Consider the following 22,463-nt stretch of genomic DNA (forward strand, 5'->3'; position numbering starts at 1 on the left):
GATCACTAGTTCTGTAACAGCATTAAGTATTTCCGGGGAATACCTCCCTTTGTTCTCAGTTTAACAACCGCCTGATTCAGTCTGGAGTTTCTCTGCTACCACCAAAAATATCCAAGATAAAAACTGGTAACTTTGTCCATCTCCAATTCAAATTCAGGCATATGCTAATACATAAACTATGGGCATAAGTGATCTTCTTTTGCAAATCTCTCCTACCGATTTAATCAACCAGAGAGCTGCAAAAGTACCCATGACATTACTCAGTTCAAGCTGCAATCAGCAATAGCAGCAATGTAGTTCTCCTGAAATTCACAGATTTATTTTTTTTTTTAAATCCCCTCACTCTTCTCACAAGTTTCTTCAGGAGACACAACCATGTTTAAATATGGATAGAAACTCTGCAGCCAGGTGCTGGAGCGGTTTGTAAGGCTTATTTTGAATATCATTTTATTGTCTCCTACATTTTATATTTGGCTTCAGATTAAAATTGGGAAATTCTAGAGAGTTAGGCTAGAGAGTTAACTGTAAATCTGAAAAACAGCTTTAATGTGCATCAAGTTCAGAGAGGACTAAGAAGTGAAAGCTTGAGTGATTAGACTATGCATATGTTAGAAAAATGAAGAGTCATGAAGCAGACTGGCAGCACAGAGTAACAAGAGAAATCTCAGAACTGCTTAAGAAAGCGAAACTAAAAATAACTGACTACTGCTTGAAGATGCACTGAAGGAGCATGAAAAGAATTTTAGCTGAAAAAGAGAAAATGGAATAACGTACAAAAAAATTAAGGTGATCTGACCACCCAGCTAGCAGATGTAGTTCTACATGTTAGATAAAACACATTGAGTGCTTCCACATGTTGTACGCCAGTGGTCCCCAAACTTTTCACATGGTGCCCCCTTTACACCTGCCTGTGCACCCCCTCCAGAGCTGGGGCCAGGAGCAATGCTGCGGCTCTTGGGAGGGGAGGGGAGGTGTGGATAGGGGTAAGGGGGCCGAGGTTGGGGCCGCAGCTGGGGGAGGTCCTAAGGCCACAAGCGGGGCTGGGAGCCAAGACTGAGGGCAGAGTGGGACTGGGTGGCGCTCCCTCCCCACTCTGTGGGGGCTGGCCCTGGGCTCACCCCATAGTTTGGGGGACCACTGATGTATACTTTCCCATTTAGAGGTGGACACTTAGGAACACATTACAGAAAACCAAAAACCTGTGAAAATGAAGGATTTGCAACTATCAAAGGAATTATAGCAATGAATCAGGGACTTCAAAGCATGTATGTTATTGTGAACATTGAGGAGCCAACTATGGTTGGGAATTACACACTAAGTTAATGTTTGGAATATATTACAAAAGTCATTAAGGGGGAGTAAACCCAGGCCACCATGCTAAGCTGAGTTTCCTGGGCTTGGCCTAGGAAAAACTCCACTGGAGTCACAAGAGAAGTAATCTTTCCAGTAGACATAGAGACAATGATGTAGCTCACAAAGCTTTACTTACGCCAGTCTTCTTCTTAAACAATGTGGGTATCTGCATAGTAATGGTTCCACCAACATACCCCAAATACATTCTCCTTAGATTCCAGGTGTCCTGTCCACCCTCCCATGGCAGACCCTAAACTAGTTCCACTGCATCCAGGGTGCTAAATGCCCAGGACAAAGCTGCCTTCACCCCTCTGAAGAAAGGGGACAGACATAAGAGAGAGATGCACATGCATCTACACAAACAACATTAAGGCATCTGGGCAAATCAGCTGGGAAAAACACAACAGGTGGTATCATCTGGTGAGAGAAAATGGAGGAGGCCACACATTAGTTGAAAAGTTTGTGATAGCAACTTGAAAGCTACCAGAGAGGCCCTTACTCCAGAGCAGGAAGATTACTAAAGAAAGCAACAATACTGTGTTTAAGAACTACATGTGTGTACGCAAAGGCTACTTATATGTGTGATTAATTCTTTTAGAAACAATTCAAATAGCCTCCACAAATCCATATGAGAACGCATCACCATGGTATCTCAGGCGTTATGAAATCTACTTATTCACTGCATCAAATGAATGGTATTTAAAGGTATTCTTATTGAGTAAACCAAAGACTGCAAAGTCAGTTTTACTGAACAGTTTAATTTGCAGTTTGTTTTATTCAGTGTTTAATTTTGCAGATATATCTGCATTCAGTGGACTACATTGTTTAGACATCACATGAAATATTGAAACAATCCTATATTTTTATACACGGCATGCTTGAAAATTCTGTAAATTTTGAAAGTTCATACTCCGTGTCAATGCAATTCACATCATCAAAATTCATGCATAGACTATACAGCAATGCTTTCTATATATTTACATTATTACAAAACTGAAGTCAGCTGTTTGCTGCTAAAAGGTTGGGTATTTTGGTAATTATAAAAATAAACTATGATTAATGTAAGAATAACATATTTACAAGTTGTATACTAACCTGTCCCAGCCCAGGCATGCCTCCTCCAAGTCGTAGAAGTCTGTCCATATTTCTAGAGAACAGAAACAAAGGAAAACGTTCCTAAGCTCTGAAGTATTTACTAAATTGCTATCTTTATAATTCACCTTCAGTCACTCAGTATGTCAAAAATATTGGTGGTAATTACAACACAACATCAGACTTCCTGTTAATTAACACCACATATTAATTCAAGAAGCTGTCTTCCTCGCTAATTAACAGACCTTATTTTATTGCTTTGGTTTTGGGTTATCCCAATATCTAAAGATAAGCATTTTTGTCATACTTTTCAAAACTTTATCATACAATAATGTTTAACTTACCTGGAAAGAGCACCTGCATGGGGGAAATGCCTGAAACATATTACAGGTACGACTGAGTTTCCTTCAATTTTGTCCAGCGTGTATCAATAAAACTTAATTTAAAAGTAAGGATTTTTTACATCCTCATTAGTAAGTTCTGTGCTAATTAACTTACAGCTTGTCAGTTATTGTAAAAACTGCATGTGAAAGACACTGAACAGATTATGGATCTCTGAATTAGCATCCAAAGCTTTTTTTAATGAACTCATTATACTTAAAGAAATACTGTAAAGTAAACATCAAATGCATTTAGTTTGACTACATGGGGCAATACAGTCATTTCATGCATTTAAAATGTTGCATATAGAATACCTTAGAATGAGACTATTCCAGCAACAAAACTTAACAGCTCTTTCCATTAGAGTATTTCAATAACTGAACTTCCCCTCTTTTCTGATCTGTATGACAATGAGATAAATCTTTGATGTAGTTTTATATGGCCTCAACTGACCATTAAACCATGCCACTGTTGAAGACTTGAGCTACTATTCATTTCACTGATCAAATCATTTTCTTGTTCATATATACACACACATACAATTTCAACATAAGAGTACTGTCCCAGTTACAACAGTCAGGAAACTTTCATGGCTTGCCTTACCTTACAGTTCTTATTTGCAAGCACTAAAACCCAGTTGTGGGTTGGCATTCAATAACTAAAAAAAAAAGCTCAATTTTCAACAAGTTCTAAGCCTTAAATTTTAACATGAAACATGGTTTTCATTTTAGAGTTTTAAGACATAAATTATGAGTCTTGACTGCTTTATCTCACTTCCTTGGAAGTGAAAGAGATAACAGCACAAGGCCAAAAATGGATTCCTTAACACCACAAGACTATTGAGCAAACCCCATCTTGCACAATTTGGCTCAATACTACAAAGCCTGTTCAAGTTTACCATCAGACCCCCACATTATAAAAACAGAATGAAAACAGCAAGTGACCGTATTCCATAGCAAATGAGTTTGTTCCCACCACGTGCAATATTTAATCACAAAACACCATCAGCAATCACAAACAAAACAAATTCCAGAACTTACTTTATGTAGCCACAAGTACAAACAAAAAGGGATCTGAGCAAAGTTATATTTGAGAACTGGAAAAAATGGTGAAGGATCTTAAAGACTTGAGAAATAATTTTAGTCTGTATATTGAAACCAAAACCAATTTGATCTTGAAGTTGTAGGAATGATGTTAGAGACAACACTATTCATCTTTCAAAATATGTTAACATTTTTATTAACTAGCTATCTGTGGAGATCTATAAATTTGATTTAGTCTCTAAAACCCAGAGTTTTATTTTGAATTATTTTTCTTCTAGTTTAAGGGACACAGTCAGATTCAACTGTCTTTCCCTGTGTTACTAGCACCCTGTAAGAGGATTAAAATAAAACTCAAGCATAATAGTTTTTACCATTTATGCCATTTACTTTTTGTACTTCAAACAACTTGGATAAAAAGAGTCCGGTCAGCATCATTTTTTTATGTAGTCAGTTCCACTTTCTAATTCTAGTGCACCAGCAGAGTGGTGTGTTTGGATTCCCTTTTGGTGTTTTTAAAATATTATTTTTAAAGACAACACATAAAACCCTACATTTGGGACCTACATTACCAGAAGACATCCCTTTAAAGGTATCTTGGATAGAGACTACATCAAATTAAGACTCAGGAAATAAAAAAGCCACAGATTAATGTCTTCATTTTCAGGCGTGAGTTTAGTGCTCATGAAAAATGTCTAACAGCCATGGAGACCAAAAGTCTCTATCTGCAAAAAGGTATAAGCTCCTCTGTACTGTACCACTAATGTCTCAACCCTGACCTGGGGAAGCAATCCCAAAGTGGGTGTGGAAAGGATAATTCCCCACACATGTTTGGTACTTCTGATGAAACTGCAGTGTGTGCCAATTAACGCCAACTGTGCTTTTTTTTTTGTGAGAAAAACACTACTTGTCCACTGGGACGTAGAATGACCACATCATTTATTTCAGGTAGGCCAGGCAGATATCAAAGATAACAATTTTTATTTACTGCTAATCTGGGCTGGATAGTAACTTTCAATTAAGTGGAGAAAAGGCCCACTCCATGAGTTAATACAGCTGTAATCCCCCTGGATAATGCTTTTACAACGTTAAATAAAGTGAACCTGTTTTGTTGTGAAGTTATTGATCAGAATCTATTATCTTATCAGGTAACAAAGTTTGAGATGAGTATATGAAGTGGAACAAATTTTAGTTTCTCACCTGGCACTCAACTAGAGTTTTCCTGTTCTTGTCAACAGAGTCAGATAGTAATCCTTATCCCAACCGTAGCTCCCACTTTTTGGATGTCTATGAAGTTTATAATGTCTTCTTCCTACAAAAGAACATAATTGTAATTTAGAAATAAGAGTATAGAGAAAGGAATAGTTTCATTACTAGGGTTTTCAAGGGACCATGCCACTGGAAAGACGCAAACACAAAAATGAGTTACCCCAGCATTGTGTTTTGAACTTTTCTGAGTTTTAACTACATAACCTCTATTTCAGATTTTTAATATGCCATCTGGAATCTCTGAGCTAGAGAACTCCATGTACTACATAAAGCCTACACAATTATCATATGGTTAGGAATTTCCCAGAGTCTCGCTGTAACATGGAAAGGTAAAATTCAAGTTTGCATTTTAATAGCCTCTCTTTGCCCCAGAAAGTCAAACAGGTTTAACCTTGGATGTAACTCCATAAATAGGTGTTATATAATCATCTTAAACAAGAAAAGATTTGTCCCTAATTGTTTGACTTAAACTTGGAAATATTACAGAGGCATCAGCAGTTAATGCTGCAACAGGTTTCTCAAATTTATAGCGGAACTGAAACCTTTCACTGATTAAATTTAGTCTCTGTGTCTAACAAAGTTGTAAAAGATGCATCTGAATTTTTTTAGGGCATTGTCCGCTTAGATACTTTCTACTTAGTATAGCTAAATTATCCCCCATCATATTGTATGTACAGTTGGGGTTATTTTTTCCAATGTGCATTACTTTACATTTATCCACATTACATTTCATTTGCCATTTTGTTGCCCAATCACCTAGTTTTTTAGATCTTTTTTAAGTTCTTCACAGTCCGCTTTGGTCTTAACTATCTTGAGCAGTTTGGTATCATCTGCAAACCTTGCCACCTCACTGTTTACCCCTTTCTCCAGATCATTTATGAATAAGTTGAATAGGATCTGTCCTAGAACTGACCCTTGGGGAACACCACTAGTTACCCCTCTCCATTCTGAAAATTTACCATTTATTCCTACCCTTTGTTCCCTGTCTTTTAACCAGTTCTCAATGCATGAAAGGATTTTCCCCCTTATCCCATGACAACTTAATTAACGCAAGAGCCTTTGGTGAGGGACCTTGTCAAAGGCCTTCTGGAAATCTAAGTACACCATGTCCACTGGACCCCTCTTGTCCACATGTTTCTTGACCCATTCAAAGAACTCAACAGATTAGTAAGACATGATTTCCCTTTACAGAAACCATGTTGACGTTTGCCCAACAATTTATGTTCTTCTATGTGTCTGACAATTTTATTCTTTACTATTGTTTCAACTAATTGTCTGGTATTGACATAAGACTTACCGGTCTGTAATTGCCAGGATCACCTCCAGAGCCCTATTTAAATATTGGCGTTACATTAGCTATCTTCCAGTCATTGGGTACAGAAGCTGATTTAAAGGACAGGTTACAAACCATAGTTAATAGTTCCGCAATTTCACATTTGAGTTCTTTCAGAACTCTTGGGTGAATGCCATCTGGTCCTGGTGACTTGTTACTGTTAAGTTTATCAATTAATTCCAAAACCTCCTCCAGTGACACTTCAATCTATGACAATTCTTCAGATTTGTCACTTACAAAGGACAGCTCAGGTTTGGGAAACTCCCTAACATCCTCAGCAGTGAAGACTGAAGCAAAGAAGTCATTTAGTTTCTCCCCAATGACTTTATCATCTTTAAGTGCTCCTTTTGCATCTCGATCGTCCAGGGGCCCCACTGGTTGTTTAGCAGGCTTCCTGCTTCTGATATACTTAAAAAACAGTTTTTTGTCCGTTGATTTCAAGTAAATTAGCCAACGCCAATTCAGCTTTTCATCCTTCTCAAGCACTCTTTCGTAGTGTGACTTTGAGAAGTGTCGCTTCTGCTCATTTACTGGAAATGGCATATTCTCAATTTTGTCCTGCCCATTCAAAATTGTATGATCAATATCAGCAGAGTTTAGGATCGCTGGCCATAAAGCAATATCTGATTTATCAATCTGTGGAGTGCAATTTTTTTCCACTGCTGTTTCTGTCATTATCTGAGAAAGACTTTTCTTTATTGTTTCTCTCCTTTTCACGTTAACCAGATTTTTCTTTGTCATTACTCTTCCTTTCATGTGAGCCACATTCTTCTTTATCATCACTCTCCTTTATGCCATCAGGAAAACTGGACAATTCTCCATCACTTTCCTCTATTTTTTCCTTATCTTCAAGCAAATCTGCTAATTCCTTAGCAATAGGACTTCCACCAGTTACACTTCTTTCCTCAATTTCTTCTGCACTGGGACAATTGCTATTGCCTAAGGCCCGGTCTATGTTGTTCTGTTTCAGATATTTTCCCATCAAAGTAGCCCATTGCTGCAAACGAGATTGCAACTGAGCTTTTTGCTTCCTATACTGAGCTTCTGAAGGCTTCTTTGGGAATACCTGATAGATAGATAAATGTATCTGAAACATTATACTTCAAACGTTCTATTTCCCGTGCTCCAGCATCCCAATTCCAACACTCCTAAGTGTGGCACCCCAGGAGGTTGCCTGGGTCGCCTGCCCCTAAATGTGACCCTGCCTGCACATCATGGCCCCAGAGGCAGCAGTGGCTTCTGCACTACCTCCTTTCTTCCCTTTTTTTTTTTTTAAAAAGACATCCAGGCTTGTCAAATGGTACCCAGACACACAAGCTAAAACCCAGGCTGCCGGGTGAAAACTGAACAGGTGGCAACCTTAGTCTTCAGGTGCCTAAATTCCTTTGGAAGTCTGGCCCCATGTCCTTCAAGTTTTTCAAAATGGTAGATCTCATTCTCTCCCATGTGGTTTTTATTCATAAACTAGAAAAGGAAAACAAGCTCTCCTGCTTATTCAAGTACCAATCCATTTCTGAATTTTGAACTAACTGCTAGGCCAAGTGAAGGAAAATATTCTCTCTGCACGTGCTAGCTAAATTGACAGCAAAAGTAATTAAACCAAAAGCGTTTCTGCACACAGAAACTTACATTTGGAAAAAGGTAAATACCAGCATTTGTTTTACTGAAAAGAGTGAAAATAATATACTTAATGCAGTACATGACACTGTGACTTTTCCAAGCCTGATTTAAAGATTGCTTCCCCCATGATACTGTATATAATTAAAGCAGCACTCTATAACTAATTAAAATTTGTTGAGGGGTCATTTATGCAGCATGTTTTTATTAATCTAAATTATTTTAATAGATTATAATAAATTTAGGCCGTAACATAGGCTGTCAGTTTCAAATTTAATTTTAAACAGATTTTTAAAAAGAATATATTCATCTTAAAACAAAATCCAATTTAAATAAAAATATCCGCTTTTTAAAATAAATAGAGTTTTACACACTCTGGGCAGGTCTGTTAGAACATGACGTACTTCTGTTCTGGCACTGTCTTCCAGCTCTGCTCTTCAGAATTCCCCAGTCAGTCCCTGATGCTGGGGAGGCAGGCAAGGCAGAGTACATAGTATATGGCCTAATCCTCCTCCCAAGTGCTGTTCCCTACCTATCCCCAGCACCACACTAAATTAAAAAACTTAATTTTTCCCATACAAAAGTATGAGGTCAAAGAAAAGTTGCACACTACACAGATTAGTAAAAATGTCAATCATTTGTTTTCCATTTGAGAGTGACTGTGAGGAACTAGATGAGCACACTGAATGATTCCAGGTTAGAAATTAGAATGCACTTGTGCGTTTGGGCAGTCCATTTACCTGGGAAGGTCTAGGAGTAGGTTAGTGTGGTCGTGACTGCTGACTTAGCAAGCGATTTCTTTGATTTTTAGTAACTGCATTAGTTGAGTGTGTGCTTGACTGAACTACTGCAGTTCAAATATTGTTTATGTAACCTCCATTATTGCAGTTTTTTCACTGCCGAACCTGAGAGGGGAGGAATGGGACACAAAATGTACATCTTTAAAAATCTGCACTGCAGGAATTCAAGAAAATTGATGATTATTGAATTGAAACTGGAAAATCCGTACAGAATCTTCAGTACAGTCATCTAGAAGTACATCAATGGATAAATATAACTGGTACAAGATACCAGCCACCAAGAGCTCTGGATTTCAATCAGCATAACCAACCCACTTTTTGGTTACAGATCAGTTAATATTTATAAAGTGCTTTGAAGATGAAGCACTGAGTGGTATTACTAAGAACTTTTTTCCACATTGCCTGGGGAGAACTGATATGAGCAATATACCATATATACTCGATCATAAGCTGGTTCATTTATAAGCCGACCCCCACCCCCGCAAGATGGATAAGTAAAAATGGAAAATTTTTATAACCCGTTCACAAGCCGATCCTATAATTCAGGGGTCAGCAAACATTGGCTCCCGGGCCATTAGGATAAGCCGCGGGCGGGCCGAGATGGTTTGTTTACCTCAAATATCCGCAGGCATGGAGGTAAACCTAAGTAAACAAAGTGTCCTGGCGCGCCAGCTGCTTACCCTGACGGGCCAGGACAGTAATTGGTGGGGAAATTTTTTGGGAGAGAGAAGCTGGGGGTCAGTGGAGTAACCCCTGTGATCACCCCCCCATATGACCCCACCCCTAGCCCACAACCCCCACACTCTCCCCATCCCATACCAGCCCTTCCCACCTTAGCTGGGGAGGGCCAAGGGAGGATGTCTCTGGCCTGGCTGGAGCTGCTCCAGCAGGCTGGGCAGTGCGGCCGCAGTCTGTTCCAGCGGGCCAGACCGGGTGTCACGGCCACAGCGTGTTCCAGCAGGCTGGGCCAGGCAGCGTGGCCACAGCCTGCTCTGGGGGGCGGGGCCAAGCAGCAAGGCTGCAGCCTGCCAGCCTCGGAGCTTCAGCTGCTTTGGGGGGGGGGGGGGGGAAGCAGCCCTGCCAGAAGCGGAGAGACTCTGGCCCCATCTCTTCCCTTCTGGCTGTGCTGCCTCTCCTTGCTCCCTGTGTTGGGGTGGGGAAGGGGCTGTGTCCCACCTCTCCCTCTCTATACCCGTTCATAAGCCAACCCCCTTCTCTGGCGCTTCCCTTTTTTACTAAAAAAAAATTCAGCTTATGAACAAGTATATACAGTAATCATCTCTCTAAGAAGATGGGAGTACTGTGTTGGTGGCTAACGGTACGTCCAGACTACCCGCCGATATCGATTTTTCGGGGATCGATATATCACGTATGAGACGCGATGTATCGATCCCCAAACACACTCCCGACGACTCCGGAACTCCACCGGAGCAAGCAGCAGTAGCGGAGTCGACACGGGGAGCCGTGGACGTCGATCCCGCGTTGTGAGGACCCGAGGTAAATCGATCTAAGATACTTCGACTTCAGCTACGCTATTCACGTAGCTGAAGTTGCGTATCTTAGATCGATACCCCTCCAGTGTAGACCAGCCCTCAGACTTAGTGAATTTCAAATCTTTTAATTAACTTGAAAAATTTATGATTTCAGTGTCTTACTATATACTTGCAGCTCAGAATGAGATTTCATGCAATAGTCCTGGTTTCTTAGTAGAAATAATGGGCACTATATATGCTGAAGTAATTTCTTTTTTAAAAAATGACTCATCATTGGATCCTGGGATGAGCGGTTGGGTTCATTATGAAGACTGATAACTTTTTGAGATAGAGCGTCAAAGTTAGAATTAGTATTATTTTTATATACAGAAAAGAGAAAAATCTTAGCTACAAAATTTCAACTTTGTTAAGTCAGTAATTAGCAGGTTTGAAAAGTCAGTTTGCAGAGTGCTTTGGGATTCCTAGAACATTTAGGAAAAAGGTACATATTCAAAAAACATAATAGCAATTCGGAGTAAATATAGGGACTGGACAAGTGGTCCCCTAACTTTTCCTATCATGGCCCGACCCCCTTACCAGTAATAGAATGTGTCTCAGACACACCCCATGCCGGGAGAGGAGGTGAGGCCAGGCTGTGGCTGGGGCCCAGCAGCTGAGAATGGAGGCTGTTAGCTGAGCTGCAGCCAGGAGTGAAACCAGGGACACAACTGCGGTCAGGGGCTGGGCAGAGCAGAGCTGGGAGCAAAGCAGAGTTGGGAGGCACTCCTTCCCTGCCCCCTGGTGGGGGCTGGCCCAGGCTGTGCTACATCCCACCCCACCCCAGATGTTTTTTCCATGCCCCCCAAAGGGATGCAACCCAGAGTTTGGGGACCACTGAACTAGACAATGCAAAAGTATGAAAAGACTGGGGCAAAAAGGAACACTCACCTCATATTTTGCATTAAACACAATGAAAGGGGTTCTAGACAACTAACTTTATTCTTAATATTCTTCCACCTGTTTCTATTTAATACCTGATTTCAATTCATTAGGATTTTTTTAAATCTTTCCAAAAGACTGGTGCTAAAACTTTGTAATACAGTCCAGAAATTTTTTTTCTGGACAAGGTAACAAGATTCCACATTATTACTGCCTAAGAAGTCACACACTGGAGAGATCCACCATTCCTCCAAGAGAAAACTGGAGTCACTAGGTAGTTTCCCATTGCTTAGCACACCCAGCATGGAAAAAAAGGAAGAAACTCAGAGCAGAACACAGATTCCATGTGCGGCAGCAAGTGTCTAACTATATTACCATGCTGAAACTTAAACTCTTGTTTATTTGCAACTTATAAGTAAGAATATGATTTTGTCAAGGAGGTCATGGATTCCATGACTTTAACAGATCTCCAGGACTTCCACCTTAAGATTCATCCCCCCCACTGTGGCAGCAGGGCTCCAGCTTGGGCAGTCAGCCCCACCCCCACAGCTTCAAAAATAATAATATAAAGTAAGCGCTGCACACTTTGTATTCTGTGTTGTAACTGAAATAAATTTAATAATGAAGAAAAACATTCAAAAATATTTATAATACATTTAAATTGGTATTCTATTAAAAACAGTGTGATTAAAACTGCAATTAATTGAGCTTTTTATCTCACAATTACAATTTTTTTAAATCGTTTGACAGCCCTAGAAGAAATAGTTCTGTGCTAGTAGTTTATATTTCATAATGTAGTTTCTATGAAAGATTAAAAACATAGATTGCTTCCATTGACATGCTTGGGCTGAAATTGTGGAAAAGCAGCATCACTTGCCCCAAAACCTCAGCCGTGCTGAACACAATGCCATCAACAGCCTCAGGAACAACTCTGACACCCTAATCAAAACAGCTGACAAAGGAGGTGCTGTCGTCATCATGAATAAGTTGGAATATGAACAAGAGGCTGCTAGGCAGCTCTCTAACTCCACCTTCTATAGGCCATTATCCTCTGTTCCCACTGAGGATTACCAAAAGAAACTGCACCATCTGCTCAAGAAACTCCCTGAAAAAGCACAGGAACAGATCTATACAGACACATGCCTAGAACCCCGACCAGGGATATTCTATTTGCTACCCAAGATCCATAAACCTGGAAATCCTGGATGCCCATCATCTCAGGCATTGGCACCCTAACAGCAGGATTGTCTGGTTATGTGGACTCTCTCCTCGGGCCCTACGCTACCAGCACTCCCAGCTATCTTCGAGACACCACTGACTTCTGAGGAAACTACAATCCATCAGTGATCTTCCAAAAAACACCATCCTGTCCACTATGGATGTAGAAGCCCTCTACACCAATATTCCACATAAAGATGGACTACAAGCTATCAGGAACAGTATCCCCAATAATGTCACGGCAAACCTGGTGGCTGAACTTTGTGACTTTGTCCTCACCCACAACTATTTCACATTTGGGAACAATATATACCTTCAAGTCAGCAGCACTGCTATGGGTACCCGCACGGCCCCACCCGTATGCCAATATTTTTATGGCTGACTTAGAACTACGCTTCCTCAGCTCTCGCCCCCTAATGCCCCTACTCTACTAGCGCTACATTGATGACATCATCATCATCTGGACACATGGAAAAGAAGCCCTTGAGGAATTCCACCATGATTTCAACAATTTCTATCCCACCATCAACCTCAGCCTAGACAAATCCACACAAGTGGTCCATTTCCTGGACACTACTGTGCTAATAAGCAATGGTCACAACCACCACCCTATACTGGAAACCTACTGACCGCTATGCTTACCTCCAGCTTCCATTCAGAACACACCACACAATCCATTGTCTACAGCCAAGCTCTAAGATACAACCAACCACATTTGCTCCAATCCCTCAGACAGAGACAAACATCTACAAGATCTCTATCAAGCATTCTTAAAACTACAATACCCACCTGCTGAATTGGAAAAACAGACTGACAGAGCCAGAAGAGTACCCAGAAGTCACCTACTACAGGACAGGCCCAACAAAGAAAATAACAGAATGCCACTAGCCGTCACCTTCAGCCCCCAACTAAAACCTCTCCAGTGCATCATCAAAGATCTACAACCTATCCTGAAAGATGATCCCTCACTCTCACAGATCTTGGGAGACAGACCAGTCCTCGCTTACGGACAACCCCCCAACCTGAAGCAAATACTCACCAGCAACCACATGCCACACAACAAAAACACTAACCCAGGAACCTATCCTTGCAACAAAGCCCGATGCCAACTCTGCCCACATATCTATTCGAGTGACACCATCATAGGACCTAATCACATCAGCCACACCATCAGGGGCTCGTTCACCTGCACATCTACCAATGTGATATATGCAATCATGTGTCAGCAATGCCCCTCTGCCATATATATTGGCCAACCGGACAGTCTCTACACAAAAGAATAAATGGACACAAATCTGACATTAGGAATCATAACATTCAAAAACCCGTAGGAGAACACTTCAATCTTTCTGGTCACTCAGTAACAGACTTCTTAAAGGTGGCAATTTTGCAACAGAAAAGCTTCAAAAACAGACTCCAATGAGAAACTGCTAAACTTGAATTAATATGCAAGTTAGATACCATTAATTTAGGCTTGAACAGAGACTGGGAATGGCTGAGTCATTACACAGATTGAATCTATTTCCCCATGTTAAGTATCCTCACACCTCTTGTCAACTGCCTGAAATGGGCCATCTTGATTATCACTACAAAAAAGTTTTTTTTTCTCCTGCTGATAATTGCTCATCTTAATTAATTAGCCTCTTAGAGTTGATATGGCTACTTCCACCTTTTTATGTTCTGTATGTATATATATATCTCCTTACTATATGTTCCATTCTATGCATCTGAAGAAGTGGGCTGTAGCCCACAAAAGCTTATGCTCAAATAAATTTGTTAGTCTCTAAGGCGCCACAAGTACGCCTGTTCTTTTTGCAGATACAGATTAACACGGCTGCTACTCTGAAACCTAAAGTTATCAGACATTGCTAGTGTTTTGATATTCTACTGAATAGTGCCTCCTAACTGATTATGTCAAAACTTTTACAAATCTGTGTCTAATTTCCACGCGATTCTTTTAAAGTGATAACATAGTCATAGTAGGTGTCAGCATGTTAGAGCAGCAAGGATCTACCACATCAGTAGATAAAGGATCACAAGTTTTTCATAAACATCTAATAAAGTTATTTATGTGCAAAGATTGACCCATTTGAGGTCCCGTCCATTCCAAACCATTCAGGAAGAGTTCTAGCTATTAAATAGGTTTGCAAACCAATTTCTGGACAGTTTTAGGAATCTATCAAGAGATTATCTTCCCATCCTCCCATATTACACAGATCACAAATAATGCTGTTGTCAATAGACTCTTCTGCCCAATCAAAAGCTTTAGAGATAGAAATGTGATTCACAGCTCAGACATGCAGCACTTCACACCCCTAGAGAGGGAAGAAATAATTTTCAAAATGCTGACAAAACTAGGGCAGATTTCCCAATAGCATACCAAATGTAAATACATAGCTTTTCAAAAAGAAATAATTTAAATCACAATCTGAAAATGCATGCCTCACCATTGATGTTTCTATTTACTATAAATATATTTGATATAAACAGATTGAACAAAAAAACAAAGATACATATTTGTCAAATATACTAGATGTTTTACCAGTAGCCAAATACTACTAAAAATATTTAACCTACAAAAGCTGGTGAAATCTATTGAATAAAATTAGCAGAATACTATTCTATACTATTACTTTTGCTCATTATACCTCCTTTCCTAGCTTCACTCCACTTTCTTTCCTATATAGATTGTCTCCTTCCTCACTATCCCCCACCTGCCTGTTACCTAAAGTGTCTTTTTCCTGTTTGTCCCTTCTCTTCCTTAGCCCATTCCCTACACTGTGTTCTGCTTCTTTCCCTGTCTTGCTTCTCCAGCATTACATAAATAGCTGCACTGAAAGCTGCCAAGACAAGTCAGTTTTCACTCACTGTTGCTGCTGCTTGACAAAGCAGTGAGTAAGTGTAAAGTCACTTGGGATAGCTGCAGATTCTGAAAGACAACACATGACCAGTTTATGCTCCACTTGTATTTGGAAGGTTCAATATCAAGGCTAAGGGCACTTTCAGAGATTTGTTTCTTTCAAGACAAGAAAAACAAAACCATAGGGGTATGGCTCACCAGGAACATTTGTTAAATATAATACAAGAGTGCTGCTGTGCACCATTGGGCAACTGCATGCTTCACCCCAGAAGAGCTGCATTTCAGCTGTCAGTAGAATGACCATTACATAGATATAACATTGTTACAAAACCAGAAAAGGTCACTGCTGCCAGTTGACATGAACTTGCAAACAGGGTTGCCTGTGATTATTTACTGTGGTAGCAGTGTCCCTATTAGCATGGAAAACCATATAGTCTGTGGAAGCCAATAACAGAACATGACAGCAATGGTGTTATAGGAGCATTTGAGTATCTTGCAGCAGTTCTCATTCCTTGCACCAGGGATAATAAGGCACCATGGTTATTGTAAATTTGTTGTTTTTAATGCTATCAATCCGGATGCTTTACTGATTAGCCACATTAACTACTGCAGCTCTTGTCCCGCCTCTCCTGTCCACAACAAAGTCATTAGGTCCGGCTGAATGTAGATTGCAAGTTCTTTCAGGCGGTAGCAACGCACTCACTTGTTTCTGCGAGCTACCCAAGGCACGTTTGGGTTGTTAGAAATAATAAAGATCAGCACAGAACATTGCCCGTTAGCGACTCCCAAGAAGAGGCACAACATGCTGTCACCTAGGCCCTTGGGACTGGCTAAGGCACCTCGAAGGTAACAGGCCAGGGCCTGGGAAGGGGCTACCGCTCTCCACATAAAGGGGAAGGCCACCAACAGCCGCGACACTTCCCCAGCGGGCCGCATCCCTAGCGCTTGTCCCGCAGCCCCTTCCCAGCTCCCTGGGGCCTCTCACCGGCAGCCCGGTTCTACCGCCGCACCCGGCCCCGCGGGCCCTGCCCCTACAGCTCGGGGACGGGGCCGCGGGAAGGCCCAGGAGCCAGGCCAAGCCACGGGAGGGCCTACGGCCTACGGCCTACGCCCCCGAGCGGCCTCTACCCTTACCTGGGGCTTAGACCCTTCCGCCGCCGCTCCACGTCCGCCGAGGGCCGCGATGAATCAGCCGGATTTCATTCAAACCCAGTCCGCCCAGGCCTCCCGAAAACACTTCCGGGTTCAGAGGGCACCTCCCGGTTCCCGTTCCCATACCAATAGCTTGGTGGGGTCAGACCCATGGCAACGTAGCCCCGCCCCCACCATGCCTCCGAGTCGCGCAGCGCTTCCCTCCCCCACGCGCCCCTGGAAGAAGCTGAGGCGCGGGCGGGGCTAGGCTGCTGGCTCGCAGTGCAAGCCCCGCTCGCGCCCTGCCCGTGGAGGGGCCTTCTCCTCCCTCTGCCGTTAGGTGGCGCGAGGGAGCTCGTCCAGGCAGCGCTGGTTCCCGCTCGATGGGGGCAGGCGGTGGCTGGCACCGTGTAATGATGTTTTGCAGGCTCCCTGCTGTTCTGTTCTGGGGGCAGCCGTGAAAGTCACTTAAAGGACTTACCCGTATGCAGGGTGGCTGGGCCAGGGTCTTGGGCAAGGCAGGGGACTTTGGGCACCTGGAAGGGGTGGGGCTTGGGCAGAAGGGGCGGAGCTGGGGCAGGGGGCGGCTCTAGCCATTTCGCCGCCCCAAGCACGGCGGCACACCGCGGGGGGCGCTCTGTTGGTCGCAGGTCCCACGGATGTGCCTGCGGATGCTCCACCGGAGCCGCATGCCGCCCTCCCGGGACCGGCAGAGCACCCCCCGTGGCATGCTGCCCCAAGCACGCGCTTGGCGTGCTGGGGTCTGGAGCTGCCCCTGAGCTGGGGCCAGACTTCACCAGCCAGCCCTTCAGTGCTGCCTGAGGCTCTGGCCTCTTAGATCAAGCCCCAGGGCAGCTTCTGCTTTTGTCCGTCCCCTGGCTCCCCCGGGCCCTGCTGGTACCTCTTGGCTGTGTACTAGCAGCCACTTTCTTACCAGTACACCGTACCGGGCCGTAGCGGCTTACTTTCACCTCTGGGTGGAGGCCACTGATCATTCCCTTCGTGACCTTCCCCTAGATGTTAGCAGGGTGCAGCTGGCCCTCCACAGCGAAAGCCCCGCCAACCATAGTCCTGTTGGGCATCTAGAAACACCTGACAGCAAAAGGAAGCAATCAGTTCCAAAACTCAGTGAGAGGCGCATTTCACAAGTACCTAATTCACCTGGTAAAAATGTGTACATGGCACCAAGTTATTCAGATTAGTCAGAACCAAGAGGAACTTCACAAGCTAGGCGAATGGGCAACACATTAAAAGTGAAATTCCATGTCAATCGATGAAAAGTGATGCATGGTGGAGGGAAAAATTTAAACTACTCAAACACTTTGTGGTGTTCTAAATAATTTTTTTGTATCAGCACAAGAAAGAGATGTGGGCATTACTGTATACAATTCAATGAAAACATCTGCTTAATATGCAGCTGCAGTTAAAAAAAAACTAACAAGATGTTGGGAAGCATAAGGGGATGGTAAATAATACAAATAATATTTTAATGCCTTTATATAAATCAATGGTGCAGGTTCATCTGAAATACTGTGTACAGTACTGGTCACTTCATCTCAGAAAGAATATTGCAGAACTGGCAGGGGTTCAGAGAAGAACATGGAAATGATAAAATGCTTGGAAAAACTCTCATATGAAGAGATAATGAAGAGATGGAGATTGTTTACCTTTAAAAGGAGACAAATAAAAGGGGACATGATAAATTATATAAAATAATGAATAGTCTAGAGAAGGTAAATTGGCAACTTCTGTTCTCCGTATCTCATAACACAAGAACAAGGGGACATTCAATGATATTAAAAGGTGGGAAATTCAGAACTGATAAAAGGATTTTTTTCACACAACATCTAATTAACCTGGAACTTGCTGCAACAGGAAGCGGTTGAGGCCAAGAACTTAACGAGATTCAAAAAGGCATTGGATATTTACACAGATATCAAGAATATCCGGAGTTATAATTAATTACAACAAATTTTGAAAGAGATATTAAACCTTACACCTTCCCCTGAAGCATCTGGTACTGGCCAGTGACAGAGACCAGATACTGGACTAGACAGATTTTGAGCCTGATCCAGTATGGCAGTTTCTATTTTCCTACAGCTGTCCCTGTGATCTCTGCAGTGCTTACATACAAGGCTAGTATTATGATTTGTGGAGTCCCAGGCCTGAAGCAACAGTAGTTGAGGATGTTCAGCAACTCACAAGATGGGAAACTAAAGGGAAGCAGGAGAAGAGGAGTCATGCTATAAACTGTACTTAAGTAGCCTCAGCAACACACATTCTGATTCTCTCCTTTTAAGGCCTTGTAACAACCTTATCTGAAATCTTATACTGCCATGTGGATACAGTAGCTCTGATACTAAGTGCTCAAAGTATGGCGATGAGCATGGTATAAATGAAAAGAGACATGAATCAGATAGACACATGCTAATTAGTGAGATAATAATTATTTTAAAGCAATATTCTTATAGTTTTCCACTCTATGCTTGTCCAGATCTTTCCCACCCCAAAGGATTTCAGTGAGTTAAAATGTGTCCTTATTTTTCCAAATGTCCTCATATATAGATTTCAAATGTTGGTTGATATCCTGAAGTGATCACTGAATCATAGAAGATTAGGGTTGGAAGAGACCTCAGGAGGTCATCTAGTCCAACCCCCTACTCAAAGCAGGACTAACCCCAACTAAATCATCTCATCCAGGGCTTTATCAAGCCGGGTCTTTAAAACCTCTAAGGATGGAGATTCCAGCACCTCCCTAGGTAACTCATTCCAGTGCTTCACCACCATCTTAGTGAAATAGTTTTTCCTAATATCCAACATAGACCACCCCCACTGCAACTTGAGACCATTGCTCCTTGTTCTGTCATCTGCCACCACTGAGAACAGCCTAGCTCCATCCTCTTTGGAACCTCCCTCACCGCCTTCAGCCTGAAGGCTGCTATCAAATCCCCACTCACTCTTGTCTTCTCCAGACTAAATAAACCCAGTTCCCTCAGCCTCTTCTCATAAGTCATGTGCCCCAGCCCCCTAATCATATTTGTTGCCCTCTGCTGGACTCTCTCCAATTTGTCCACATCTTTTCTGTAGTGGGGAGGAAGGGGGGCAAAACTGGATGCAATACTCCAGATGTGGCCTCACCAGTGTGCTGAATAGAGGGGAATAATCACTTCCCTCGATCTGCTGGCAATGCTCCTAGTAATGCAGCCCGATTTGCCGTTAGCCTTCTTGGCAACAAGGGCACACTGTTGACTCATATCCAACTTCTCATACACTGTAATTCCCAGGTCCCATTCTGCAGAACTGCCACTTAGCCAGTCAGTCCCCAGCCTGTAGCAGTGCATGGAATTCTTCCATCCTAAGTGCATGACTCTGTACTTGTCCTTGTCAAACGTCATCAGATTTCGTTTGGCCCAATCCTTCAATTGGTCTAAGTCACTCTAGACCCTATGTGTATCCTCCAGCATATCTACCTCTCCCCTCTCCCCCAGCTTAGTGTAGGGTGACCAGATGTCCCGATTTCATAGGGACAGTCCCGATTTTTGGGTCTTTTTCTTATATAAGCTCCTATTAACCCCCCCACACACACACTCCCATCCCGATTTTTCACATTTGCTGTCTGGTCACCCTAGCTTAGTGTCATCTGCGAACTTGCTGAGGATGCAGTCCATCCCATCATCCAGATCATTAATGAAGATGTTGAACAAAACTGGCCCCAGGACCAATCCCTGGGGCACTCTGCTTGATACTGGCTGCCAGCTAGACATCAAGCCATTGATCACTACCCGTTAAGCCCAACGATCTAGCCTGGTCACCTTACAGTCCATTCATCCAATCCATACTTCTTTTACTTGCTGGCAAGAATACTGTGGGAGACTGTATCAAAATCTTTGCTAAAGTCAAGGTATATCGTGTCCACTCCTTTCCGCATATCCACAGAGCCAGTTATCTCATCATAGAAGGCAATCAGGTTGGTCAAGTATGACTTGCCCTTGGTAAATCCATGTTGACTGTTCCTGATCACCTTCCTCTCCTCCACGTGCTTCAAAATGGATTCCTTGAGGACCTGTTCCATGATTTTTCCGGGGACTGAGTGAGTTTCACTTATATTTCTTGTGTCTAAGGCCAGTTCTATTAATTTGTCACTGTAAACAAGCACAAGGAAGTTGCGGGGGAAACAAGTTTTAAAGCCGATGTAGCTATTTTAACAAAAAGGAGGAAGTGTGCTTATATATTCTTCTGAACTTCAAGCTAGAGCTATTCAAGTCTCACTGCACTTTAAGACCTCAAGGTTATTTTTATCTCTCACAGTTCCTTATCTTCAGACAAACAGGAGAAGGAGCATCAAATAAGCAACCTAAACCTCAAATGATCTGTAAGAAACTGGACTGGTTTCATTTGGGTCAGAAATACTGCAAAACTAGTTTTTCACATTTGCTTGGTATTTCTACCTCCAAACCCAGCCAAATTCAGGAAGCATAGAGATATGAAAAACATACTTTAAAAAATGATTTTTTCCTAAGTCTAAAAAGGGATTGATTTGAATTTTGTGCAAAAGTTGAAATAATTTGTTACTTAATCAGAACTAGTTCTCTCATGTTATTTTAGGTTTTCTCAAGTAGTTTCTAAATACCTACAGCATCCGTATTTCAATCTTCCAGGCACTTTAAAATATATAACTAGCCCCGAAAATAAGGGCACACCCAAAATTAGAAGCATCATGAAGGAATTTAACATGCTACATATATATGACCTTCCTCCATAACGTTCAGCATTTCTAATGTCAATTTGCACTAATAAACAGCCAGATAACAGCAGGTGCATGTGACAGAGGTAAATTTGTGCCTAATATGAGTATCTTATCTCTACAGAAATCTCCATTAAAATGCATTGTCTCCACCCTGCAGGTTTTTACAGGACTTGCATGACATTTTAACACATTTTAGCTGTCTTCACTGTATCTCATAATGAGATACATTTCAGAGGTATGTCTAAGTATCACATTCAGACAATAAGAGAATTTGCACCATGTTTCAATTAGACTATTAAAATCTCACTCATTTAACCTGGCAAAGGTTGATCACTATGCTCCTGCCATGAGAATCTTGAGAATCTTCCAAGTTTTGACATGGTCAAAAGCCCATTTAAATAAAAGATAAAAGGTTTATTTTTTGCCTATAAAATTACAAGAGTCAGGTATGCTTTGAATTAGTGAAACTGGAATCTTATATACTTTTTCTTGATTTTTATTGAGTTCTTGATATTAACTCTTATATCTCCATGAGCCTATTCAAATTCAAGCATCGGCCATCCCTAACAAGCCATGAATGTCATATGTAAACTCTCACTTCTCTTCAACTCATATCTCAAAGGAATATCAAATTTTTGGAGAAAGACCTGTGAAACTCTGTCAAGTATCAGAGGGGTAGCCGTGTTAGTCTGGATCTGTAAAAGCAACAAAGAATCCTGTGGCACCTTATAGACTAACAGACGTTTTGCAGCATGAGCTTTCGTGGGTGAATACCCACTTCTTCGGATGCAAGTCGAAGAAGTGGGTATTCACCCACGAAAGCTCATGCTGCAAAACGTCTGTTAGTCTATAAGGTGCCACAGGATTCTTTGTTGCTGTGAAACTCTGCATTTCATGAAAGGAAAAAGGCCATCAGAGTTAATGGGTATAGCTGTTTTTTTAAAGGGAAAAGTAACATGCTGGGTTATATCCTTAATTGATGTAAATCCATATAAATCCACTGATGCCCATGGAACTATGCCGATTTATGCCAGCTCAGGATTTGGCCCTTCATCTTTAAAATACAAAGTGAAAACAGACTTTCATTGTTATTCTTAATTACATTTCAAGACATAGTGTTGACTTTTTTAGATATACATTTATTGAAATTTTATAAATAAATATAGATACAGAACAAGAAAAAAGAGAAAATAGGAGAAATATTTACATTA

The 22,463-nt window shown here is 41.7% G+C and overlaps 1 protein-coding gene across 2 annotated transcripts in view; it reads right to left on the minus strand.

The window, feature by feature from the left end:
* PSMD14 (proteasome 26S subunit, non-ATPase 14) overlaps positions 1-16,687 on the minus strand; it is a 63,067-nt gene extending 46,380 nt beyond the window's left edge. Inside the window, exons 1-4 of one of the 2 annotated variants that reach the window (XM_039495202.1) lie at positions 16,509-16,687; positions 15,383-15,443; positions 5,067-5,178; positions 2,449-2,500 (exon numbers count right to left, since the gene is read on the minus strand). In XM_039495202.1, coding sequence (XP_039351136.1) covers positions 2,449-2,496 — 48 coding nt within the window. In that variant the 5' untranslated portion in view covers positions 2,497-2,500; positions 5,067-5,178; positions 15,383-15,443; positions 16,509-16,687. The remainder of the gene's footprint in view (positions 1-2,448; positions 2,501-5,066; positions 5,179-15,382; positions 15,444-16,508) is intronic. The other variant, XM_039495200.1, reaches the window with a different exon arrangement.
* Positions 16,688-22,463: the final 5,776 nt, after the last annotated feature.

The sequence above is a fragment of the Mauremys reevesii genome, linkage group 11 (assembly GCF_016161935.1).
Source record: "Mauremys reevesii isolate NIE-2019 linkage group 11, ASM1616193v1, whole genome shotgun sequence".
NCBI lineage: Eukaryota > Metazoa > Chordata > Testudines > Geoemydidae > Mauremys > Mauremys reevesii.